The sequence below is a fragment of the Columba livia genome, chromosome 4 (assembly GCF_036013475.1).
Source record: "Columba livia isolate bColLiv1 breed racing homer chromosome 4, bColLiv1.pat.W.v2, whole genome shotgun sequence".
Lineage (NCBI taxonomy): Eukaryota > Metazoa > Chordata > Aves > Columbiformes > Columbidae > Columba > Columba livia.
In genome coordinates, this window is record NC_088605.1 from 45,968,443 (window position 1) to 45,995,821 (window position 27,379).

The following is a 27,379-nucleotide window of genomic DNA, read 5'->3' on the forward strand; positions in this document are numbered from 1 at the left end:
ACTTGTTTTGTAGTAAACCTTAAACCATGCATGAAAAGCATTAGTAAAATATTAATATTGCCTGTAATTAAAAGAATTTTTAAAAAATTAGATAGAGAATTTAAATTTTTGGTGGTGTTCAGGTAGCAAATAGGTTAAACCTGCCTCTAAGCACAGGGGACTAGCCTAAACTAGTGGACTGTGCTCTCCAGAAACAAAAAAATTGCATCTCAAATAGTGCATTGCATGACTTTGTCTCAAAAGCACTTGTGTAACAGAAAACTGAGCCTAGAATATACAAAAACCTTCTAATGCTAGACCCATTCTCCCTCTTGTCCAACATTAGAGGCTGGTACTCAGGTGGATATTCTGCTTGTGAATAGTGGAACCACGCTAATTAGAAATTCATATTTTGTATGCTGACGAATACTTCCTAGCTCAAAAAAATTTTCTGTAACCTGTAGTATTTAAAATAGTAACGTTGTGCTTCTGGCAGAGCTGCAGTTTTAAAACTGTGTGTATTACCTTAAAGATCCAGATATTGGTTCCTTATGTTACAGATTACCATCCTGATTTAGCTGAAGTGCTCTGGAATAAACTTTCATATACTAAGCAAAGTCTTGTGATTAAGCACAGCATGTTTAAATAGGAATTGTTGTAGATGCTAAGCTATTTTATTTTTATTTCCTTTTTAAGAGGCAAACTGTGAGTTTAGCACAAGAATTTGCTAGGGAGGGGTCACTATTGAAAGCATTCAACAGTGAAGGGGTACGAGGCTTTTGTGAAGTACAAATGTAGACAGGAGATTGATACAAGTTGAATCAGTTATTTACTACAAAAACACTAAAATACTGAATACTGTAAAACTTGCAACAGTCCTCTTATTCACTGGAACTCAAAACAGTGTTTGTGCCATCAAGATTAAGCTTTTTAAACCCTTTTTCTATAAACTGAAACTGTGCATAGTACAGCAGATAGACTGTAAATAACAACACAATTCCTCGTTAATTCTTTCCTTTCCCCTGACAGTTATTAAACCGGCTCTTTAAACAGTGTATTTTGCAAAGTGTTGTTATGGTTACTGTCAAGAATGCAGTTTTGCTAAATAAAGGTGCATTTTAAATACAGGTATATTGCTAAAACTGGAACCTAAATGCACTGCTAATTAGTCAGATAAAGTTAGATAGAAATACCACTTTCATTCTTCCCTAGGACAATGCTGGTTTTAATGTTAATGTATAACTGCATTCACCTCTTGGCATATCACCCTGTCTGTGCTCGTTCTGAATGTTTTTCTGACACCTCAAAAGCACATAAAAAGCAAAGCTGTCTGTGTGTCTGTGCAGTGAGAAGCTGAGGTGCTCAGTTGGGTGAGACACACTCTGAGCAGGTTGGTGGGTCAGCACTGACCTGTGCAGTATTAAACAGCAGGCCCAGTGGGCAGCTTTGAGGGTGAATTGGGGTGATGGATTTATCTGTACCCTTTTGCCATCTGCTCACTGTCTGAGCTGTGTGTCAGGTCATGCCAGCTGACCCACCCAAGGATATTTGCTGAAGAAATACTGCCATCATTTAAAGCTGTTAGGGTGTTCAGTTTCGTGGTCTTAGAGAACAGTGATGATAGTTGCTGCTTTTCTTCCTCTTGTGTTCTAAAGTTGTTTTTTTATTTCATGAACAATGAAAAAATATTGGAAGCTACTTAAATGAGTATACAGCAATCCAGACTTGGTTTTTGAAGTTGTGTGTCCTGATTTATATCTTTGCCTCTGCAGTACTTGGCTAGTGCAAAATGTTTTGTTTACCTATGGATGTCTATAAAGATAGGCTGGTTTTTGTTTTGCTTACATGAAGACACTGTGGAAAAAACAGATGCATTTTCAAAGTAGTCAGCATAGAGGTATGTGTGGAAATCCATTTGGGATAACCAGTGTTATTTCTGCTGTACAAAATGTGGGTTTCGTGAGTGAACCTAGCTTGGTGATCTATGCTGTAGTAATGTTAGAATTGAACACAGGATCATTGAGAAGATCAGAAACATTTTAAAAGAATCATTATATGTGGGCTGATCTCACATTTTTAACTCCTGAGAAAAAGCACTTAGCAGGTAACCTACCTGTAGAGTCCATCTTCACAAAAGTGGGAGCAGCAAAATCAAGCCTATGAGAAATTTTGTCATTGCCAGAAAATGGTGGGTGCCACAGAGTCCTGTCTTTCACTAATGCATTTGCACCTTCCGTGCAAACACTGGGGTCATTTAACCTTTTGTTGTTGATAAGCACAAAATAGAGAACAAGAGCTTCTTGGAAGTTAGTGCCCTACCACATACAGTCGGTGAGAAAAGGTGAAGCAGGACAGAGTTGTCAGTCATGATTTTGCCTTTCATCAGTACTAGCTTTCACTGTCCATTGAATTTCAGAAACCATTGTAACAATTTCCACTAGCCAGTAAGCACAGATTGTTCTGCAGCAAAAGATCTGTAACTCCCAACGTGGCTGTGCTGAACGACCTGTGCTGGTGCAGAGCCCTTTCCAAACTCGAGCCTGTGCTGGCAGTTGCTGTTGTACAACCAGCATTGCAGTTTCTGTCAAAAATGTGGATATGAACCATGGTAGGCAGTCTTTGGATTACGGTTTTGATTTATAAAGGTTGGATCTGCAGTCAGTTACAACAATGTAGGTCTAGCCAAGAAAATAAGATTGCGAAGGTGTAAATAAGGCTGGATGTTAATGCTTCATCTGGTATGTAATTATGTGATTCTTCACCTGTGAAACAATTGATTCTAGCTTGCTCTCCTGCAGAATGAGAAATAACCAGAGGTAAAACCTTCAAAGCACTCCAGTACTATATACAATTATTTTTTTAAATGGAAATTAAATGTTATTAACTGCAACAAATGAGACTGTCCATATATATGGAGAACAAGGAGGAAGGTGGCATTTTTCATGCAGTGACTTCTTAAAGTTGAATCACACTTATGTCTCTGTAGTCGCCTGCTGGGAGCTTAGGTCTTGATAAAATATTCCTCACAAAGGAGCCGTCTCATTATTCTCTTTCTGTCATTAGTGTTTCTAGAACCTGTTTTTCATAATGGAAGAATATATTCTGTACTACAACAACCTAATTGTCTTTTAAATTCTCTGAAGCCACAAATTGCAGGCTACAAATGACTATGGTAATAACAATAATAAACCAGTGTCATTTTTTAATTACAGAATAGGAAAGAAAGGAAAACTGTGCCTCATCTTCAGCCTGTTACTTAGCAAGGCATGCCTCTCTTGGGTTTTGCATACTGTATGTGTGACTTGCACAGCTAGTTCCTGCCATGTGCTTCTTGCAGTTAGCCACATGTTTCTGCCTGTGTGATGTAGCACTGGAATATCTCCTGCATCACGTTTCAGCAGACCAAACACAGCTAGCCAGCCTGCTCTGAGCTGTGATGACAGCTACTTTTGATCCAAGTGGTCATGACTGTCCATTTTAGTCACAGTCTGGTGTTTTTACCTAGCGTATAGAAAGTAGGATCCCAGAGGCTGCTTATTTCTACAGCTTCTCTCCTGTCATATGGTGGCATAATAGAGCCTAATGTGGCATGTTCCCCAGCATATGGTAGAGATGTGTCAAATGTCTGTATAGATTATATATCACCATATGCAAAGCTAATGCCCAGTTGTACAAATGCTGAAAGAAACAGAATGTGTATAATTAAAAGTCAAACTGGGTTATAAAATTTCCTGCATACTACAGTTTTGAGGCTGGAAAGAACCATATGGAAGACATACACTTTTTACTTGGAATATGCCACTGTTCTCAGGGTGTCCTTGGTCCTGCAAGGACTGAGTTGGCAAAATGTGCTTGCCTATTACCTTCCCTCCCTAGGACACAGCGAAAGAATGAAGAGAGAAAGCAAAATATTTTATCCATTTTCTTTTCTGTCTTCTTTCTGTAGCTGAACTGGCATGGACTGTGCTGTAATCTGTCTAGGTCAGCAGAGAAGGAATTTTGGTTCTGAAATACTTGTGTTCCACCAGGTCTTCAGTGTTCCTGGAGTGGAGCACTATTTGTTTCAGCCTTTGCTAAGGGATATTCTGAGAGATATATTGCTTTACGAGTAAAAATTCAACATGGTGCTTTTCTGTAGAAGTTTTCCCACTCTTCATCTTGAAGTATCCAAGAAAAGAATATTTTTGGCCTTGCCAATAGAAAAATACCTAATTGGACAAGTTGGTAAAATCCAGTCCATTGACTGGTTTCATTGAATTTGACAGCCACAGTGTTTAAAATCCATGCTTATGTGTTTAACCTCTGGGGGAAAAAAAGATTAAAACCCTTTTTCCTTCAAGCTACGATTACTCACATTACCTCAGGAAATGCCAAAAGTTTATGTCCTTGGAAGTCTACTTTGTTGAGCTGTCTAGCTAATCATAAAACCCAGTCATCAGAAGATGAGAAAAAAATGGCCAAAATAAGTTTGATTCTTGGAAGCGCATCAGTTATAGATATAGGAACTGGATCGGCAATGCATTCTGAATCCATCTGTGTCTCTAGTGAGTTCTTACTGTGGTTTGTCACACCAGAATAAGAGTCCTTTGTTAGTGAAACACATTATTCCTTGATCATGAAGATGCTTTGAATGCATTTTAAACATATCAAGACACAGTTTGTTATTATAATGTTCTGGCAATATACTGCATGCACACTTGATTTTATGTATTTTCCTTAAAAACGCATTGTAGCAAATTAGAGTTGTGTCTTCACACTAAATTTTGAGCATATATATTGTTGTTGAATCATGCACTGATTCTGTTAAGGCACTTATATTAAATGTAATTTTTACCCTAACAAATAGGACCACTAGATGTCTGATTTGAATGCCAAGTATCATCACTGCTAAACCTGTCTTGAGACAAAGGTAGCTCAAAGTTTAAAGGTTTGATTTTACTGAGCTACTAGAAGTTTTGTGTTCACAATTGCAGGTACTTTCCTAAAAAATATTTGTTGGTATGTAGAGAGTTGTCCCTCTTAGTTGAATCACTTGAGTTTACTACAACCTTACTACTTAGCTCACTGTAATTTTAGCATTTAGTGTATCTTCAATTAAACTCAGTTATTGCTAAGAGGAATTTTCTTGCATTTTGTTACCTTTTGTCTTCATTTTTGTTTTGAAAATCTTACTTTAAAAAGCTCTCTATTTGTTGCAAAATCTGTGACCACCAAAGGGTCTTAGAATATTGAGGGATTTTTGTCATCTCAGAATGAGTGGAAGTGTTGTTGAGAAGATGCTGGAAAGGATAAGACAAAATAGTATTAATGCTCTCTAGGATGTAATTATGTTTCCTTATTCCATCTTTTACCTGGCTGAAAGCACCTGATCTTCAACTGTGTGCCTCAGATTATAATTTAATTATGCGATTTATGAAGTAACAAACATACCATGATCTGCTATATTGCTCTATAATTTAGTGTGCTCCCCTGATATTTTAAGTATTCATGTTCACTTCATCTAGATGAGACACTTCAGAGTGTTCTAAAGGCTAATGATTTATTTATGGGTTTATATCTTAATTTATAAATCCTTAGTTTGCTTGTAAAGGACAATGAATGGCTAATTGTCTCTAACGGAACAATTAACAAGTATCAGATTTAGATAATTTTTGTGGACTATTATGAATATCCTATAGAGAGCTATGGTTTGGATGGAATTCTCATGGCTGAGACTGAAGTCTTCACTCAAACAAAGCTTTCTTTGAACTTCATGCAACTTTTTACTGCAGAAGAAGATGGAACAGGATTCTGACATGTTCATTCTTTCTATCCATACTACCATCTTAGGTAATAATTGTTAGATGTGGTTTTCTGTAATAATATACAGAGTATTTTAAAATTGGATGTAGTTATCTGATATTACTAAAGACTTATTTTAGCAGTCAGAAGAGAATGTATTTGGAGACAGCTAGTCTCATTCGTCAGAGTTAAAGGATCAAAATGTATTTATCTTGAGGAAGGCACATCCAAAGTGCTGTATTTCTGGACAGATCATTGCATTTTCTTTTCAAATAATTACTTATTTTGTATAGTTTATATAAATTGTAATTGTTAGCAGCTTGCAAATTCAACAGACCTTATAATTTATTATTAATGGGTATTTTATCAGAAACTTGTTATCAGACAAGAGGTGATTGTTTCCTAAGTACTTTCCACAGAGCCCATTGCTCTTAAGATTTGTATTTTGGGACTTCAACCCTGTTTGTGTGGATGTTTTATTTGGGAACTCTTCTATATACTTTCAGGAATTATTTACCTGATCTCAGCTCTAGGCCACCTGACATGTTCTGCAGTCTTGCTGACTGTTTCTGCGCGGGATGGGGGTGGCCTTCCCTCTGCCACCAACGCAGCCATCACAGTAAACATCCTTCAGATGACTTTGGCCCCTGCCATATTTGAGAGATCCCGGTATACTTTTTCTGTTCCTGAAAATGCACCTGAAGACAGTCTGATCGGCACTGTAAAGGCCAGAGAGCCTCCAAGTAAGTTGCACACTCAGTCAGAGATTACATTACATTTTTATTGTGACCATTAACTGGAAATATCTGCAGATAATTTTTGTATTTTTTAAAAAACTTTCATATTATTTATTCAGTCTGTCAAGCATTAAATAGTATTTACTGTTGGTATTTACAGCAACCTGTATAATTACTGCTGTATCAGGATGCTCTTTAGAACAGATGGAGATTTGTAGTAATCTCTCCTTGGTGGTCCATGGGGATTAGCAACTGTCTCCATTTTTTTCCAGGTGGATTTCTTTAATTGTAAATGGGGAGATGAGAAGTGTGTTTTGGAAGTAGTAAGGAAGGGTCTGTGTGATGGTGTGGCTTGTGTTAAAGCATTAGCCATGCAAACCAAATCTCAGAGCAGTACTCATGAGCAGAGTATTTAGAAGTTTCAGAGAATCTATATGAAGTGCTACCACACACACACACACACACAAATAAAAACCCAAACAATCCCTCCCCTCCTCAGAAAAAAAAAGAGCAAACAAAGAAAACCAAAACCCCCCACATTTTGCTAGATGAAGTGGTGAAGTCCAGATGAATGTTTATGGGACCTTTTGAAAATGTATTTGACCCGTTTGTTTTCTTTATCATTTTAGAGGGAAATGAGTTAGCTCCTGCCAGGCTTTAGTCATAAAAGACCCTGTCCTGAGAGCCATATATATTTGGTTCCTATGCAGAGCAGTGTGACCCATGAATCCACGTACCAGCTTGATGAGGGATCTATACAAGTAAGGTGATAGAGGAAGAGATTTATATAAGTTTAATTAGTAAGGTCCTCCAGTTTTCTTCTTGGAAGGACAGTATGTTGACCACTGTCCTCAGGGTGAGGCAGCACCTGTGGAGCAGCCTGGTGATAAGCCTGAACCTTTAGATAGCTTTTGCGTGTATAAGGGTTATAGCAATGGTCATCCACGAACAGTAAGTTCAACAGAATTACATTCTTTCAGAGAACTGCCACTTGATTAATTCCTTCTTATAGTGAATGCCTATGTGTGGTGAAATTAGTCCCATAAGACTAACTTACAGGAGTGTTCTTTCTATGTTTTCGATCAGGGAAAAACAAGAGGCTATTTTACTATTTTCTTTATAGAGTTTGATCATACCAGTGAGATTAAAATCAAATGGTGCACAAGTGTACAAACTGTTTCCAGTCAGATCAAGCCTGTGCAGTATTGTTTTTTACTGAAGGCCTCCAGGGATGGGAAGAAGAAAGCATAAAAAGCTCAAGAAAGTCAAACATCTCTGTAGCTTACATTTATTCCACTGAATCTGACAGCATGCATTCTTCACAGATGTTCTTACCAACCTTCATGTTATCACTTTCATATGTTTTTTGTTATTTCCATTTCTAGATTCTTTGCAAGTGGTTTCTTACAGAATTTCCTCTGGTGATCCACATGGAATATTCTCTATTGACCCCCAGTTTGGTATCATCCGCACCAAAAAACAACTTGACCATGAAACTCAGTCTGTTGTGGTGCTCACCGTGCAGTCACAGTTGGGTAACTCCTCTGTCTACAGCAGCACCCAGGTCAATATATCTGTGATTGATGTTAATGACAATCCTCCTGTATTTCTTACCAAATCTGATAAGGTAACTATTTCACACACCCAGCCTCCTGGCACTGCTGTCTACATTGCTCATGCAGAAGATAAAGACAGTGGCCTAAATGGAGCAATCAAATATAGTATTGCAAGCAAGCAGTCAAGTGCATTTAGCATTGATCCAAACCTTGGCGTGGTAAACCTCAGTAGGACAGTGTTTGCGGATAAGCAGCAGGAATATACTCTACACATCGAAGCTGAGGACTGTGGAAGTCCTCCTCTGACTTCTTTGTTGATATTGACGGTAATTATTGAAGAGCAGAAGGTGGACCCTTCTTTGGTTTTTCAAAACTTGGTGTATCAAGTAGAAATCAGCGAAGCTACCTCTCCAGGTGCTGGAATCCTTCAGGTTCAAGCCCATTCACTTGACCCACACAGCATTACCTCCAAGCTGAAATATTCGTTAGAGCCTAGCGCAGATTCTGTTGCATTTGGAATCAGTTCTGATACTGGCTGGATTTATCTTCGGAAACATTTGAACTATGAATGTGCACAGATACTAAGTTTTAGAGCCGTAGTCGGCACCTTTGAGGATGAAAACCTTAGGCAAAATGCAAGTACATTGGTAATAGTTAATGTCCTGGATGAAAATGACAATTCTCCTATGTTTACGCGTGAAAACTACTTCTTTGAAGTAGAGGAAAATCCAATTCCCAGTGGTGTGGTTGGCACCATTACGGCTGTTGACAAAGATTCAGGAAGAAATGGACAACTTTCCTATTTCCTCTTATCTGATGGAAAGTATTTCAAGATGAATTCCAACACAGGTAGCACTTTATGATTTGTAATCTGCCTAATATTGCTTTTGGAACGCAACTTTCCCTGAGGGAATGGAAGTAAAGTGTAAAGCTTTCAGGAACTGCTGTAAATCTCTTGGGTTGATATGTGAATGTTCTACTTTAGAGGCTCACATTTTGGGGAATGAAATAAATCTAGTACATGTTCATGAAGGATGAACTAACGCTTAGGATTTGATTTTTTTCATTACTTCATTCTGGTCACTTGGTCATAAGTTTCAGTGTTTGACTGTAACAAATTAAAATAAGGAGTCTTAAATTATGGTTTCAATAGCTCATCTGAGGAACTTAATTGCCTGTGATCAAGTACAGTTGAAAAGTACAAATCAGCAATAAATAACTTTAAAGGTATATTTGACACATGACAGTTACAGTGATGTAAAACATTTGTGAAAACTTCTGTAAGTTACATCAAAACTGAGTTCATGTTCATGGCACCACAGAAATCAAATTGGCTGACAGAATTTTTTAAGGCACAGCAGGTACTCTGCAGTGAATTGCAAATGCCTTGAGTAATAAATAGATATTGTGTCCAGACAGTATAACACCACAGCACACAGCATGGAGATCCCAGGGAGGGGAATCCTGTGAGGAACACAGGCACTGTAAATAATCTGGTTTATCAAAATGATACATAGTGAGCAAAGGTCTGCTGTTTAAAGTCCCTGTGTCCAGACGTCCTGTCCTCATGAGGAGTGAATAAGCTCTCCGAGAATTTGTCTATATGAGTCTCAAAATAAAACTGTTATTTCAAAGCAGGTTCCTGTTGAGTGCATTTATGGAAGTTTAAATCAAACAGAGTACTAGGAGTTAACCAGGAAGATCTTAAAATAATATGTGGTTTTCTGTGTGAAGGACTTGGGTCAACCACGAATCTACAGTGATATTTAGTATGGTGGAGTAGATGGAGAGGAGATTGGGTCAGATTTATTCACTGGTTTTACCAGAATGCGTAGGAGATATAAGGCTTCCTGATTAATGTACATACATTGCATTGAGAATTTCCTAACGCAGTGACATAATAAAGGCCGTGTGTCAGCAGTTAAAATCCTGTGCTCATATTTTAACTGTCCTGAAGTGTGGTGAAGAAAAGGCCAGATGGATTTCTCTGAAAGGTCAGCGTGTTGGTTCATACTATTTTAGACCTTTGCTCTGGGGCATCTGCTGTACAGTAAAAGATGTACTGTGCTGCTAAAGTACAAGTGCAAACTGTGATTGACAGAATGTTTCTATGGAATGGAGCTTGGAAAACTCAGGTTTTGATGTCAGCAGTAGGGTGTATCAGAAGATGTGTCATTATTGCACATTAAATTAACTGTATAATTGCATGTAGTAAGATGAGTGCTAGCATATGGGAAATACCTAACTTCCTCTCTCACTCGTTTCCTTTGTCTATCAGGTGAAATCATAAACTGGGTTGCACTAGACCACGAAAAACAAGCTCACCACCAGCTGACCGTGCTAGTGACCGACCATGGGTCACCGCGGCTTAACACCACAGCAGCCGTGTACATCACGGTGAGGGACCTCAATGACAACAGACCCGTCTTCCCTGGGGTGGTGCCCGGGCAGGAGCTGCAGCTCAAGGTGGGTGCTGCCAGCGGGCGCTCTGCCCTGGAGCAGGAGACCAAACCCCCCATGCTGTGAAGCAGGGATGGTACGGCACCAAAGCAGAAATGTAACCCATTCTTAATTTAGACTTGGGTATAGCAGGGACTTTCACCACTTATTTCATAATCATTTCATGATTATACTTCTCTGACTTGTATACTGTTAGATGTAAAGGATATACATGTATAATTTTAGGTGTGCAGTAGAATCTCTTTTGATTTCTGACCTCTGAGTCTGCTGTACTAAAGATTTTTGAGTTAGCATTACATGCAGACCATAACAGAGGATTTCTAGAACTATATTGTTTAACCATTTCCTGAAAAGCTCTTTGTACTGACTATGGATATTACTGAAATGGAAAGTAGCGCAACAGCTAAACTCATGTTATGGGAAGGAATTTATTTTAAGTCTCGCTGTTATCCATGTATATTTGCAAATTATTTGTAAACTGCTTGATGACAGGTTTTGGAAGGGCAGCCGTCAGGGACAGTCATTACCAGTCTCTTTGCAAAAGACTTTGATTCTGGAAACAACGGTGTTGTATTATATTCAATAGAATCAGGTAAGAATTTAAAGTGTAATTCGTAAGATACATTGAAATAATTAGAATTTTAGAGGTTCCATGTATACGTATAATATTTTATGTCTATTTTGTATCTGTTAGAATCAGAATCATTTATGTGTCTTTTGAAGCATCTGAGGAGGCACGAGCAGCTACCTTCCTCCGTGCCCCCTCTGCTCCATCTTCCCTGGGGTTTGGTTTCTTGTGTGGCCAGGCAGAGAGTGTTCAAATAGCACTCAGAAAATAGTAGGACCGTGATCTTGTACTGTATGGTTTAGTGTTTCAGTCAGTTTAACATACTAAAAGAAAGATGATCTCTCTTTTCCCGTGACCAATTGAAAATTTTCCTGCTAAAAGAACAGTTCATGACAGTCTGAGACAGGAATCAGAAGGATCAGCAGATAATCTGGGCAAACAATGAGACTTCTGGTTTTTAGTTCATGTTTCATCGTTTGTTTAGCAGTGGGTTAGCCTGATACAGTAGCTGCTTAAAAACACTTCTCTTTAGTTTTCCCCATAATTCCTACATGTACTGGTTCGCTTCTAGGGTATGCTGTAGGATCCAGGTTTGTTTGCAGCCAAATAACAGAGCAGTCCCAAATTAGAACATGGGTGGAATGGGACATTAATGTTGGCAAGAGATATAGATGTGACCTGGTTTTGCCAAACATTACTTGCTATACTTTCACACAAGAGAGAACCCTGTCTGTGACCAGTGAGGAAAATAAATCTGTTCCTCTTACTTTAATTTATTATTGGTTCAAAACAGCAAGATGAGACGAGAACATAACTATTTCTTAATGTAATCAGTATGCTTTAAGATTAGTATTCATAGACTATGGTAATTTGTACATAATGCATACTGTTTCATCACAGCAAGAAAATATTTCCAGTATTTCCATCTGCTCAGTATGTTTCCTCAGGTGTTCTTTCCTGTGTAGGCAGAGATTAAATATGAACTTGGTTGGTTTAAACTTACTACAATTATTTGTCACTGCAGGATAAAGGACAAAATACTGCAAAGCTGCATTACTCCTCACTCTTAAAGAGCAAGGGAATCTGAAGCCTCTTCTCGCCAAGGCTGAAATTACCAAAAGATTCCCATGGGTTATGTTATACTATGTCTTTATGTATCCTCTTGACTTCTGTGGGGTAATGGAAGGACTTTAAGATTCACATCCACAAGGGCAAGATAACTAATTCTGCTCTCTTCCACCAAGAGATGCTTAAAAAAAAAGGAGGCATTTGACAACTTCATTGAAAATTTTGTAGTTGAAATGTATGTAGATAATAAAAGACTGTAGGGTCAGTTTATGGCCATACTTCTATTGCTTTGATTTGGATACAAGTGACTGCCTCTTCAGAAGTAATTGGAGAGGATCATAGACTTCTCATTGTGAATAATAAGATTTTGCACATTCCCTTAAGAATCACCCTTTGTTTGAAGGGTAATCACCAGGCAACACGGGAAGTGTTGTTCAGGGGTCTCTGTCTGTCTGTATATCTGACTATATCCCCTTCCTTCAAAGCGCACATTGGATTCTCTTACTGGCTTCACTGTAGAGCCCCACAGGGAGTAAGTAATAGTTCAAATTATAAAAATGGCTAGGAACACAAAGTGTGACTGTTCTTGCTAATGCTGTCTCTAGAAAGAACAAAAAGATTAAAAACAGCAGCAAAAAAAACACTAAAAGAGCCCTCCCAGCCTTGGGACTAGATATTTTCCTGATAAACAAATCCAGAAACAGCTGAGCTTCTCTGATACTAATTCTTGTTGTTGATGTTGTTGTTGTTAGTTGGCTCACATCCTTTGACATCTGGTCTTCTGTTTCATGGTGAAGTTCTTGCCTGGTTTATATTTAAAATAGTCTTTTCTAGTTCTGGGACATTGTTCAGTACTGAAATATGAAGAAGAAATATGATCTGATTTACAGCCATATTTGTTAAACACAAAGGCATCAGGTTAGTTGGAGGACTTCATTCAGAGTAGTGCTCTTTTCAGCAGATGAGGGACTGCCACAGGAATAAGAGATAGGAGTGTCAGTGTCAGCTGTTCACGTTGTAAGTGTCACTGGGTAATTTTCAATATTCTTGAGACCTTAAAGAATTGCCAATATAGCAGCAATATATCAAGGGATGCAAGAGGGATAATGACAAACGCCAACAAATTATGTAAGGAAAAATCTGTAAAAGAACTATGAGATTTACAGAAGAGATTAATTTTAGCCTCCAGAGGAAAAGTGCTTCCTTCAAAATGCCCTTCTTTCTTCCCAGAAAAACAAATTCCCCTTAAACATTCACGTGTATGGAAATGCATGATAATATAGCCATACCTCCACTTCTGCGTTATCACTGAAAGAGTAACCAAATTCAGAGGGAGGTGAATCTCAGCTGTGTTTACTGTCCCTCAGTGATGCTGGCAATTGTGTAGTGATTTGCCTGCCCTTCTCTGTGATTATTGGTAGGTTACAGGTTAGCATTTGTAACAAAAATTAGCCTGCATTTATAGTGCGTCATAAACTATTGCTTTACGTGTTAAGACTGGCACTGGCAAAGCAGAGGCTTTTACAGTTACATTTGGACCAATTCTGCTGATACATTAACACTTCACTACCAGAGTGGTAGGAGAAGCCTATTTTATGCTGCTAACACACACAAATTGGCAAGTGTTGCATGTGCGTCTGTGGGCAAGTACTTGTTCTCCAGAGTGATTTGCAAGTAGCATGCAGGGAGCATTCCTAGACATGCAGAGGGCTGCATTTCTGCAGCAACCCTGTGATGTTCAAGCTCTTTGGGAGCCATGGCACTGCCTTCCCCTTTTCTGATACCTGAAACAACTTTTCTTTCATCTCAAAGGAGCATGTGATGTTCAAGGCACTATGTATTTTAAAACTTAGGAAATATCAGTTCTACAGGAAAGTAGGTAAAAATATGTAGCTAACTATCACTGCATACTGAGGTCACAAATATCTGAGAAAACTCTAGTGTTAATTTTCTGTCTGCTTTCTGGGCTGTTTGCCTGAATGGCAGTCCCTGGAAGGCCTGAATGTTCTGCTAAAGTTGACAGCCAAATGTTGCCTGGGGTTTCTCAGCTCATCCTTTTTGTCCAAACCTGCAGTTTCTGTGATTATTTTTGAGAGCACAGAGTTGAGTAAGTGCCTGGGCTTTGGAGAACTTAACATAAATTATAGCCTAGTCAACAGGTTGGTCAATGCAGAGGTGGAAAATTTAAGTGAAAAGGGGTATCTGTTTATTAAAAGATTAGGTTAGGGTTGCAAGCATAAGAAGAGACTGGAGACATTAGAGTCTAGTTATTGAGATTTAAGATTTTTTCTTTTCCATGCTTCATCTGTTCTTCTCAATTTCTTTCTTTCTTATCCATGTCTCTTATACTTTCTTCCTTTTCCTACAAAAAGGGACATCTTTTGGGTGTATGATATAAGCAGCAGTTGCCTAATACAGTGGACTTAGGGAGCTGAAAGCTGAGTAAAAGTTTCTAGAAGTGCAGGGGGCACAAGCTTTTAGAGCGACAACTGACATGCTTTTTAGGTGTAAAACTTAGAACAACCTTTTCCCTTATTCCTCACTTTGAACTTCCAAAAGAATGAGGAGGAGGATTGGAGTGCATTTATAATAGAAAGTGAGCATGCTATCACTCACATCTGTGTGCCCTTGGTAACCTCGGGCAAAATATTCAAAGGTGGTCTGTCTCTTCTCTTAGTACATGTGACCTCCTAAATCAGTTGAAAAGCAAAATCTGTCTTTAGGTAGGCTTTTGAAATTCACAAATGGAAGGAATTGCTTTAGCTACAAAATATATTGTAAAAGTTTGATTAGTGTCTCTGTAGATTAAAAGAAATCAATTTAATAAGGTTTTATTTCTTGAAGTTTTTTTTCTGATTTGGAATGAGATTACTACATTTTGAAATTGTCCGTGAATAAATTAAAAAATAGGCTGATAAAAATACCAGAAAAATAGGAATTTCAATTTTTCTGTCTTCATAGTGCAGTACCAGATGAAAATATAAAAAAGAGACACACTTTCAAAATGGAAGTACCAAGAGGTTCTAGTTTTATACAGTATCTCTTTCCAACATTATCAGACTTTTCAATGACTTTTATCACCAGCAAGACACACAGAAAACTGACCATTTCATGCAATATTTGGATTTTAGTTGAACTGTAGTCTCTAGTGAATAACATTATTGGTAATTTATTTTCTGACCAGCTCTCTTTAATTTTTTTTTAAAATGTAGATTTTGACCATTCCTTTCTCCTGTCAAATACACTTCAACCCTTCAGAAGCTCTGTGGAGTGACACCTTTTTCTGTTGAACTTAGCTACATTCTGCTACTTGAAACAGAAAAACAAGTATCGTTCTTTATGCTAAGAGGTACTGACTAAGCAAGTGAGGGTGAATCCTCATACCCTCCTGCTCAGATTACAATTATGTACTTGCAATGTTTTTATTCTCTGATTTTTTTTCTTTTAAACTATTTTTAAATTTTTGGTTCAGTTTGGTAACTGTAGCCCCATTTTGGTAGAAAAATTAAGGGAATAGTTTTTGTATACTTCTCTTTACCATTTTTCTTCTTAGTTCTCCCTATCAGTTAATTTAAAAGTCAGTTTTAGCAAAATATATGCATGCAATTCACATTATGTGTTCTGTTTTCATATCTCCTCTGCCTCTGGGATTTTGTGTCATGAAACATTATATGGAACAAAATAACATATCTGTGAATGTAGACATGCTGTTGGGACCTAAATCAGGAAAGTAACCAAACCTATTTAAGAAAGTAGTAATAGAGCAGCATTAATATTTTGAAACTATAATGAAAAATGCAGAATGTAGGACTGTCTCATTCAATGTAATTGTCTTTACCTATTGTTTCCTTTTGTTAGCAATTTCCTTGTTACGTTCCAGACTGCAAGAGTCAACCCAGAAGGGACTCATGGAACATTAGAAACCTATATATAGACAGTCAAAAATAGCAGAACAATATTGGAAAAAACCTCCTATTTGTTGGTTGTGAAAACTCATTTTTCTGACTAGCCTGCTCAATGTTTGTTCAAATTCTGCAGATGAAAATATTTTACGGTTATAGGTAAGGTAATTGGGTACAAAAATGAACATCTATATGTGCAGCTAACTAATTTACATGTGCAGGTTTATAGAACATAAACAGCTTCATGCTCACTTAGATGCCTATGGAAATACAGTTCTTTATGGATGTTTTATGTACTACATCTGCACTGAATTTATTTTTATCACAGTTCCCTGTTATAATAGCAGCCGTTATGCTGCATGACTTTGTTTAACCCACTAGCACACCTTATTAAAATTCATGTAGAAAAAAAGTTGTTTACATACTGTTTTAAGAGACAAGTAGTTATGACAAATTTGATTTTTCATATGTAGTAACGTATACCGTGTAGTATTGGAGAGCAGTTTGTATAGCATTCCTTGACAATGGAGGAGAAATCACAACTAAGTTATTTAATCTTCTGTGGTAGAATTTTTCTTTGCTACTCGAGAATAAGTATAATATGATAATACTGTATAATATTACTAGTAGTAATATTAACTAGAACTTGCTTGTTACTAGAATGCACCTAGTCCTTGTCGAAGGATGAAAACATAATTTCCAATATTCACATTTTACTCTGCTACAACTTACCATAAGATTTTTAGCTATGCCCTGAGTTAGCTTCCGGTTCAGAGCACAGGTAGGACAGGCAGCATCACTACAGTTATGTTGTTTTAGGGATAGATCGGGCTCTGTGCTGACCCATAGTCTATGAGGGACAAGAACCAGCTGTGTGCCCAGCACCACTTATGTGACCCTTCATGCTAGTTCGGAGACTAAGACTTATTTTTTTCTCTGGCCCTGCCTGCCCACTTGTGTTGGAGACAGGAGTAGCAATCCTGAGGTGGCTGCTGCTGCTCTCCTGATGCACACACCATTGATGTGAGCAACGTCAGTACAGAAGTGAGCAGTTGATTTCATACTCCATAGCGTTTCTTGCTTTAGCTTTCTAAATCCAGAGTAAGTGGTTTGTAGTAACGATGTACTTGATGAAGGAAGAAAAGGTAAATCACGTGAGTCAGAGAGGTCCAAATGAGTTCAGCAGGTTCCCTTTCCTTTGGGTCTTATTCTTTCTAACTGTTACCTACAACGTTCAGTATTATGGGGGCCAGCTGAAGAGATCTGCAATAACTTAGCTGGTTTTACCCACAGAAGAGGATATAGGATGCTTCCAGATTGACGCTGTCAGTGGGGAGTTAAGAACAACCCGGTCTCTGTCACATGCTGAGAGATCAGACTACAGAATGATGGTCACAGCCAGGGACCAGGGGATGCCTTCACTTCAAGGACATGCTACTGTTTACATCCAGGTACTTTTTTATTTTGTACAGATAGAAAAAATATATTATAAACTTAGTCCATTTGAAAAAACAATTTGGAGAAAAGCTAGGGAAATAAACTGAAGAATGGAAGAAGTTCAAAATTATAAACACTTTGTCTCATGTTCTTTAGTTATTTTTCTGTTGAGGGCGGAAATCAGAAGGTGGACTCATTTTGATTTGCCAAGAATACACAACAGCATTCTGGGTTGTCTGGCAAATAGATGATGTTAACGCTCTACTAAGAGGTCATTATGAACACTGGAAAAGAAAACATCCACATAGCCAGAATGAAAAGCAAATATCAGGAGGGACTGAAAGTGAGGGAGAAAGAAGCTGGAATATCTCTCAAAGTACTTTTTTTCTTTCTTTTTTTTTTTTTTTTTCTCCACTGTGTTATTTCTTTTTTCTGTCTCTGTAACCCGCTGGAAAGATAGTTCATTCCTTTGTGCTGGTTCATGCAGGGCTGCTCTGCATGGGAGTGTGAAATCCAGCATGTGCGCAGCCAGCCACCTGCTGTTCATCCAGCCGCAGCAGGGCTGCTTTGTCCAGGCCACCTGTGTGCTCCTTCATCACAGGCTGAATGTCACTGAGGTGGCTGTTTTCATCAGCACAAGCTACTTTTTTGTATTTGGCAAATTGCATAATGTATCGTGCATTCTTTGTCACTTCTGTCGCTGTGGTGGTGTCTTATGTAGAAAGACAGTTGAAGTGCTGCAGAGTAGGGGCATAGATAGCAGGGGTCAGGTCTTCTGTCTTTGGCCCCCTGTGATTCAGAGAGTGAGAGGCACTCTTCTTCCTTTTTTTCTAATGTGCAAATGCAGGACAGAGTTATGGAATGACTGGTCAAAGGACTATCTGAATTCTTACAGAGGTTTGTTTTCTGTATTTGAGGCAAACTTAGGATAAATATAGTCACAAATAATAAATGATTAAATTCTCAATTAAGGAAAACAATTTTCGTTGCACTGTTCATGATAAAAATGGAGAAACATTGCAGTCTTTGTGCTTTTGTTGCAGGTAATCCCACTTACCAACAGGAGATCTGTCTTCTCTCATGATTTCAAGCACTTTGTCATACCTGAAAATTTGAAACCTGCGCAAGTGTTGAATTCTCTGAAGTGGCCTGATAATCATCTCACAACTAAGAGGAAACTGCATTTCAGTATTGCTAAAGATGATGATGTTCATTTTGAAATAGATAGCCTGACAGGAGACCTTTTTCTTTCCAAAGAACTTGACTATGAAACAGCTTCACATTTCCTCTTGCAAGTTATTATAAAGGATTTTCATAATAATCCTCCACAAAATAACACTGTCTTCCTAAGTATTGATGTAGAAGATCAGAATGACCATTCTCCGTGTTTTCGAGATGACTTCATAGTGATTGGCATAGAGGAAAATGTACCTGTTGGCACTCTGGTTTACACATTCAATGCAAAAGATGGAGATGGCAGTTTTCTGAACAGCAAAATAGAATATTCCCTGGAAATGAGTAACGTGGGTGAAAATCCTTTTCTTATTCACCCTTCATATGGCACCTTGACCACAGCTTTGCCACTAGACAGGGAGATTACTCGCTCTGTGATCCTTACAGTGTCTGCCACAGACCAGGCAATAAATCTGACTGATCGCAGGCTTGACTCCCTGACTGCGAAAATTGTTATTTTGGATACCAATGACAACAGTCCCAGTTTTACATCTTCGCCTCTTTCCTGTGTCATGGAGGATGTGGAGGTGGGCTTCCTTGTGCATCGCATAGTTGCAAAGGATCCTGATGAGGGAAGAAATGGTCAAGTTACATACCACATTCTTTCAGGCAATGAAAACAAAGCATTTGTATTGGATAAAATCACAGGTACTGTAACTTCTGTTCTCTTGAGTTTCTTCTGGTGTGCTTCTCATGGTAATATTTGGGAGGACATACAATGCAATACTGAAGTACCACATTATGATGATAGTCTGCCCAGATGATTTACCATCCTCAGGGTTGGTTACCTCAGAGAAAGCACCACATGAGCGTGACAGTACTGCATACAGTAGGCAAGCTCAGTGAAACTCAGCTCAGAAAGTTCTGCATGACTCTACTGTGTTGTGCAGATGTACTGGATTACCTTCCAACAGCATGTTATGGAATGGGGGAAGAAAGTGTGTGCATCGAAATACTTCACTCTGATTTTTGCATGGTGCATACTTAAAGCATGTGCACACAGATATGTTGTTATGTGTATGTACAAAGAAAGGTGAAGTCAAGATCAAGGAATGTGCATTACAGTGTTGGGGGAACATACTCAATGGGGACTCAGAGTGCTGATGAATGTAATTCTTCAGCACTCTGAAACTCTCTGGTTCCTGAATGAGTTCTGTAACTATTATACCATCTGCACACAAGTGCAAAGCTCATCCTATTGCAATATTTTCTGGTTCTTATTCTGATTTTGAATCCACTACATGATAGAGCTGAGTTCCTATTTGCATAACTTATATGCAAAAAAACCCCCACAAAACAACCAAATATTTAATTGAAATAGAGTTTAAAAGTTAAGCTCAAAGTTAAATAAAAAGGAATCTCTGGACTGCACTGGAATATTCCATGAATAACAATTTCCCTTGATATCAAAATGAGTATTTCTGGGCCAGCTAGCACTCTAAAGGATATCACTAATGATGATTGACTGAAGTCTGGAAGTCTTGCAGCAGTGGCACAGCATGCACGGTGATGCTACATTGAAGCTGTGAATGCTGGAACAACTAGGAACAGAATACTTCTTTTAATACCTTCTTTCTTTATAATAGGACTCTTAATTACAACCCAGCTTCTGGACCGTGAGATTCAGGAGCGCTACATTTTGACAGTGATGGCTCTTGATGACGGCAGCCCAGCTCTCTCTGCCACACAGGTTCTAACCATCCTTGTTCTTGATGTGAATGATGAGACCCCAATATTTCTGAAGCAACTTTACAAGACTGCAGTTCATGAAAACCGAGATCCAGGGGAGTTTGTTGTAAAGGTGGAAGCTGTGGACAGAGATGCAGGTGATTTCTGGCCTTTCACTATTAATTTATTTGTGGATCATAGTAGACAGATCAAATCTTGCTGCCTGCTGTGCTTGTGTGTACAGCCATTGGTACTTTCCCCAAGGTAAGATAGGAGTTTTGAGTCCTAAAACATGGCTGTTAGATTAGACCTTCAACCTTTATTCAGGGCTTGGAGTTATTCTGACTTGTGTGTTGGCCTAGCTTCAGCTTTGACTGTGTCAAATGTGTGCTTAGATGATGCAGAGTAGCTCAGTGTACTCTAGTCTTCATGTGATGAAGATATACTCTGGTTATAAATCAGCAAACAAAGCTCAACTCAGTTAACTTTAATATTTTAACATTCTGTTGTTCTCAGTCGGAGCGTTTAAAATAGTTTTAAAACAGTTCGCTAGGCAAGGGGCCTGGATTTGTAACAGAATCGGCAAATATGCACTAATCTGTTCCGACCAGACAGTGGCACTGTCATCCCAGATTTTCCAGATAGTTGAGCTGTGAAGGGATCATGGAAGCCGCTTGGGATTTCAAATGTGATTTTATGTACATAAAAATGTTGATGCACTGCTTTTCAAACATAGGCAGAATGGATGAATTAGGCGGGTGGTTCACATGCTCTATGAATCACAGTCAAGGACCTATCTTTGTCTTTGCTAAGCAACAAAAAAATTCCCTCCAGTTCTCCAGCTACCTTTTCTTTTGAAATATCTAAAATGCCTACGATGTTACTGGTAGCCTGTGTGCTGGAGAGAATCTTACCTTCAGCTGTTGTAACATCAAGCAGTTACACAGAGTCTGTGGTCTGCAATAAAGACAAAATCTGGAAAGAGAATTAAATATGAAGATACTGCTGCAATTAGTCCAAAGTTTGTGTCAGCTCTCTGAATGACTTTATCTTTACCATGAGTTCACTTCCTGCGCATCTTTAGAATTGTTTAAGGTTGTGCTTTCAAAAAAATAGGTATTGTTAGCAAAATCATGTTCTGTATACAGTAAAATCTGCCATTTTAATGTAGAGCAAGTATTGTTTACAAAAGGCTTATGTGAAATATGCATCTCAATAGAGGTGCTATATAGAAGAGCCATTTCTCCACAAATTTGTAAAGTATTTAGAAATTAGGAATGTGTGGGTAGCCCTGTCTATGAAAATCTTCACGACATCTGAGCAACATTGCATTCCAGCCCTGTATCTACCTCACTATTGCAATTGTTTTCTTTCCTTTGTGGATCACGCTATGAAAAAAAGAGAGAATTTGAAGTAAAATGTTCCAAGATAATAGATAATTAAGTGGGTATTTCCTTGAATACTTCTCCCTCCTTTCCCCATCCCTTGTATTTATTTGCTGCACATCTTGTAGGAAATACAGCAGAAGGGAAGTTTTGGGAGCCATTTGGAGAAGGGAGCAGAGGTGACTTGGCAGGGTGGTGTGGAAGAGCATTCCAAGTGCACTGGGTGGCTCAGTGTGCACCTGCCTGTGTGGACACTTGGGGCTGGAGCAGTATTGTGGCTGATGGTTCCTTCCTGCCTTTTTTTCTTTTTTAAGTACATTTTCCAGTAACCACAGTCCTTCTGTTTGGTCTTTTTCTCACATTTTCATTATTTGGCCCCATATCATATGCATGTTACAGTATTGTTAAAAAAAATACAGAAGTGATGCTCATAATGTAAGAAAATAGGATTTATAAAGGAGTAATATAAATATAATGATACTTACTTTTGTTACATTTTTGGAATGGAATTTTTGAATAAGATGACTCCGCTCATGATGTTCTTTATTTTCTACATAACATTTTTTACATTGTTTTTATGTGCTCTTTAAACTGCAGTTAACATCCCAATAGTATTTGCATCGTCTCAGTGGAGGACTTTCCTCCCATCACAGAACTTTTTTTTTCCACTTCGTATGTTCCCTGACTGACCACAGGGAGGAATCATTTTTACTGACAGTTGCAGCAATCATCAACTTTTTGTTTTATTTGTCTTTCTACTTCATTCTCTGCAAAGAGCGAAAGCAAGCAGCCATCCACCTTCTTTGTGTCTGACCCAAGCTTTAAGCTTGCTTCCAGTTCAAAAAGTCTTTCTGCTTAAATTTTTGCTTGTAATGATTTTCCTTCCTTGTGGATATCCATGAAGCTTCTTGCTTGGCAGACTCCCTCCAGCACATTACAAGAGCTGCACTTATTGCATCTCTCTGTCGCCTTGCTTTCTCAAAGTCCTCTTACATAGTGGGAGCTCTCCACCCACTCCAAGGCCAACATCTGACGGTGCAGTGCAAGTAAATACACGTGTAAAGACACATGTAATATAAATAAATGGTGGGAACAAATGCACAAGAGAGCAGATACCTGCAGAGTGTTTAAGATGAGTCAGGGGTCTGCCTTGAGATGTGTCTTGGCAGAAGGTCTGAATGAACTGAGCTATCAGTTGTCGAGGTCTTCTTTTAAGCTGATGTGCATATCTGTGGTTCAGCAGTTATGTCTGGAGCCTCAGGAGAAAACTCTCAGAAGGTTAATAGGGACCACTGACTTAGAGTTGTGAGACAGAGCTTACTGCCATTCACTGGACATTTCGTCTTGCTCATATTCTTGGCTTATCATGGTCTTAGCAACACTAGTATTATAAAAATGAGACTTGAGCCTAGATTTGGCACAGGGGGACATCTGTTCCCATTGCTTATTTGCTAGTGTTGGTAGTAGACATGTTCATAGTGTAATGCCATGCCTGCTGCTTCAGAGAAGCTGTGGCAGCACCTGGGAGGATGGGGCTGCTGGTGCTGTGGTGGGGACAGGAGAAACAGGCTGAAGCTTTTCCCTGGCTGCAGCTCAGGTAGCAAACACCCATCCTGCTGTTCGGTCTGTGGGGGAAGGGGTCCCTTCCACTTGCCTGTGGAAAGGAAGGGACTTAACTCCTCTTCCAGCTCATAATACACAGGAGAAATAGTTTCTCATTTCAGTTTGTAATTTCAGCACCCAAAATGTGACTAGCACTACTGAATAATTAACCAACAGAATGGATCAAGTGAAAATGTGTCAGCTGCTGTGCCTGGTGAATGCATAGGTTCATCATGCTTCTCCTGGCCAGGGTGTGCAACTTTCTCCTGCTGCTAGGTACATGCTCCTAGCAGCTGGATATGAGCAAGGAGGCAGTAAGTACTTGGGAAATAAATGTAATTAAGGTGTGACATATCTGTGTGGTTTAAGGGTTAAAAGTTTTAATTTCAATAATGTGTGAATAGTCAACTTGGATGGCATCCACATGGCTTTTCAGTACTGTTTGTGAATAATGTCCATTGTGAAATCTGCCAGTGAAGGTGCTGGGTTGAAGCAGTTCAGTTGCAGGAGACCGAAGGCTAATAGTTAATGTCAGCCCTGTGGTGTCATGGGTCTTTTTTCCCATCTGTAGCATACTGGTAATTAAGGATAGATAAATGCAGACAGCTGTGAATACTTTTTAAAATGTAGTTGAATGGTATCAAATATGGACAGATCAGATAGTGTATGTTAGTAGTCCTACATTTTCAAGACATCCTCCTTGATTATCTTTACTGCTGTGATTTTTCTTCTTTCTTCTGGAAAGACAGAAGGATTTCTGAAATTAATTTTCCTTGTGCATTGTACCAATATGTCCATCCTTTGACTCAGTTTAGGTGTAAATGCCTTTAAAGTAATAATTATTTTAATAAAATATCAGTAGTTGTCAGCTATTTAGTGAAGCTATTCAAAGGCAAATGAAGTCACGGGCGCTAAAAACTGTACACATTGTTTCTTGTCTTGAACTGGTGATTCCCCACCAACTCCAGTGCAGATTGTCTGGTTTGTTACTGCAGCAGATGAGAACAAATAGGCAGTGTTTAACTCTGAACAGCAGTTTTAGTATGACTAGGAGTACTGGAGCTTTCCAAGTGCACTAACTGTCCCTATGCTACTAAAAGACTGATTGTTGGTTGAAAAAAACAGAATGCTTAAATGAAACTTAAAAAAACAGAAAAAAAAAACCAAAAAACAAAAAACAAGAGCCTAATAGTATAAGCCCTTCAAGTATGATGTAGGATAAAACTCATTAAAGTTAATAATATGAATGTGATGGAGATTACATTTTACTTCCCTCAGGAGGGTGCTGAAACCAGAAAAAATATGAAAGAAATTATGACCATGATAGGTAAGAATGTGGAGTCACATTTCTTGTTCAATTCAAACAGACAACTTTGAAATAAAGGTTTTTGAAGACCTGTACAGTTTTAGCCTACTATTTTCTACAGAAAGACAGGAAGACTAATATTCCTGTACTGTATAGAGATGATAGGTCTAATTAGGAACTGGATGGAATTTGCATTCAGAAAACCTTTGAGGGAGGGAAAATCTTTAGCCTTCTTCCTTGGAAATCTTGCATGACTTTATAAAACCAAGCAGTATCTCTTCAGAGACTGGCTACAAGTGAGAGCTCTCTAAAAGGCCTGAGATTTGCTCTGGGAATGTTCACCAAATTAGCTTTTCTGTTGAAGACAACTAGGAGAGACCTACCCTGTGTGTCTTGATGGGACATAGATACCTGTCTGCTCAGCATTACAAATATTTAGAACTGGTGAGCATCCTAAGAAGTGGATATTTTCTCTGAATGCTTATACTATTCAGTGTTGTACTGTACAGAGATACTTGCATTGGCTCCCAGTACTCTGCCTGACAGCCTGTTGAGAAATAAACTGACTGTGTCAAGGAGGGCAGAAGACAGATGCATGGATTCCACAGTCTAAGTTAATGCTTTCTTGCACCATGTTGAATGTGTTAGCTTGTTTGGAGACATGCCCTGAGCATCAAGAAATGTGGCTGGAGTCACTAGGAGTGGCTGGAAAACTTAGGCACAAAGTAGCAGCTGGGCAAGACCTTTGTGCTAATGAAGAAGCAGTTACTCTCTCCATTAAAAATAACTGATTTCCTGGGGTGGTGGGGAGAAGGCAAGTGTGAGGAGAGTGGCTGTGTTTTACTAATTCTTCTATTTTGCTTTGAAGGACTGAATTCCTTGCTTCGGTATGAAATTTTACCAGGAGCTGGGTATGAGAAATTCAGGATGAACTCGCACAGTGGAGAAGTTGTAACAACCACATCATTGGACAGGGAAACCCAGGACATTTTCAGCATTAAAGGTAACAGTATGAAATAGCTATGAGTGCCTGTAAAATGCAAAGTGAGAATGGGTGTGATGTTACTATCAAGCTTAGTTTTCTTAATGCCATCGGAATTAGATGAGAGTGGTAAGATTTTCAGGAACAGAAGAGCATGTGCGTTTTGCATAGCAGAAAGAACTCTACTATTCTGATGTTATTAAGAAGTATCCATTGTTGCACCTACAACTGTTGTATACAATTTACTTCTTTTTTCAATCGTAGTTTTGGTTCGGGATAGTGGAGCCCCATCACTGTCAAGCACGGTGACAATTATCTGCAAAGTGCTGGATGAAAATGATCACTCTCCCATGTTTCTTCTTCCCACCTCTGAGATCCGTATTCCAGAGAACCAACAGCCTTCTATTGTTTACATTACTCGAGCTGTGGATATGGATGCTGGTGATAATGGAGCTCTAAGATACAAAATAATTAGTAAGTTACACTCCGATTTTATTATTATAGATCAGGAAGTACATAAACAGCAGTATCCAGGTTTTAGACTAGCCTTGATTTTACCAGGCCTCTCTAGTTGCTGTCTTGTCCACATGCTTCTTTCATGTTGAAAAAAAATCTTTCATCCTTTCGTTAGCATTAATAAGTACTTTCCAGGCATACTTTCAGTCTGCTTTCTGGATTTGAAGTAGTACAGAAAAGAAAAACAAAAAACTATCAGTACTGGAAGGAGGCATTCATTACAAAGGCGTAATTTTGTTCCTTCTTGTTATATTTGTGGAAATTCTGAATGTGCATATACCCTTAAAAATAAGTGCAAGTATTAATCACATTTTATTTACTTAATTGTATTTCTTAAGTTTTAGTTCATGAGAGCTTCTTTCACCCAGCAATTAGTAATGTCATACTTGGTTCTCAGATTGCCAGACTCTCCCCATGTCTACTATGCCAATGTAAGCTCCGCAGCTGTTCAAAGCCTCCTGTAATATCTTTGCACAAATACAAGTGTGCTGTGCTTACTTTGGTTTGTGGCTCTCAGCAATAGCTCAAATGTAGGCAGATAGCTACTGTGGTAACAGCTAACATATTTTTCTTTGAACAGTTATGAATACCTTTATGTTTTCTTGGTGTTACTTTCATGATCTCTTATGATCTTTAATTTAATTACCTTAGGTCTTTCTACATGTTGTGAAGTATGTATGCCATTCATTGTTACTAAAAATGCTGACTCTTCTGTCAACTGCTTCATATTTACCTCCTCCTTCCCACACCCACCAATGTAGACCTTGTATAACTATACACTTCCAAGAGACAGGTTTGTAGAAGAGAACAAGGAACAAGTAATTACAGTTGTTAGCAATGCTTTATAGCTTTCTGGAATTTGTAACTAAGGTGGGAAGAGGTCACTTGCGCAGCAGCGTAGTTGCAGGAGATTTTATAAGGTGCGCTGCTTTGGGAAAAAAGACATGCATTTGGCAAAACAGCCACTCTGTAAATTGATATGACATTCTGTATTTACTGTCATTGCCACCTACTCATTTAAATGAAATGCAGGTTTTAATTTGTATAAGATGAATAAAATATGCAAAAGGCACATGAGCACACCAGCTGTACAAGCAATAGGATCATGTTATTGGAATTAACATATTGGTATTTGCAAGGGATTCTTTTATCAAAAGCAATTGTTTGATATCTTTTTTTTTTTTTTTAATGTGTTTGAA

The 27,379-nt window shown here is 38.5% G+C and overlaps 1 protein-coding gene across 1 annotated transcript in view; it reads left to right on the forward strand.

The window, feature by feature from the left end:
* DCHS2 (dachsous cadherin-related 2) overlaps positions 1 to 27,379 on the forward strand; it is a 121,479-nt gene that overhangs the window by 64,436 nt on the left and 29,664 nt on the right. Inside the window, exons 4-12 of the mRNA XM_065061488.1 lie at positions 6,267 to 6,503; positions 7,883 to 8,902; positions 10,332 to 10,519; positions 11,006 to 11,105; positions 17,345 to 17,502; positions 18,532 to 19,369; positions 20,308 to 20,547; positions 25,551 to 25,685; positions 25,929 to 26,138. Of these exons, the coding sequence (XP_064917560.1) occupies positions 6,267 to 6,503; positions 7,883 to 8,902; positions 10,332 to 10,519; positions 11,006 to 11,105; positions 17,345 to 17,502; positions 18,532 to 19,369; positions 20,308 to 20,547; positions 25,551 to 25,685; positions 25,929 to 26,138 (3,126 nt within the window). The remainder of the gene's footprint in view (positions 1 to 6,266; positions 6,504 to 7,882; positions 8,903 to 10,331; positions 10,520 to 11,005; positions 11,106 to 17,344; positions 17,503 to 18,531; positions 19,370 to 20,307; positions 20,548 to 25,550; positions 25,686 to 25,928; positions 26,139 to 27,379) is intronic.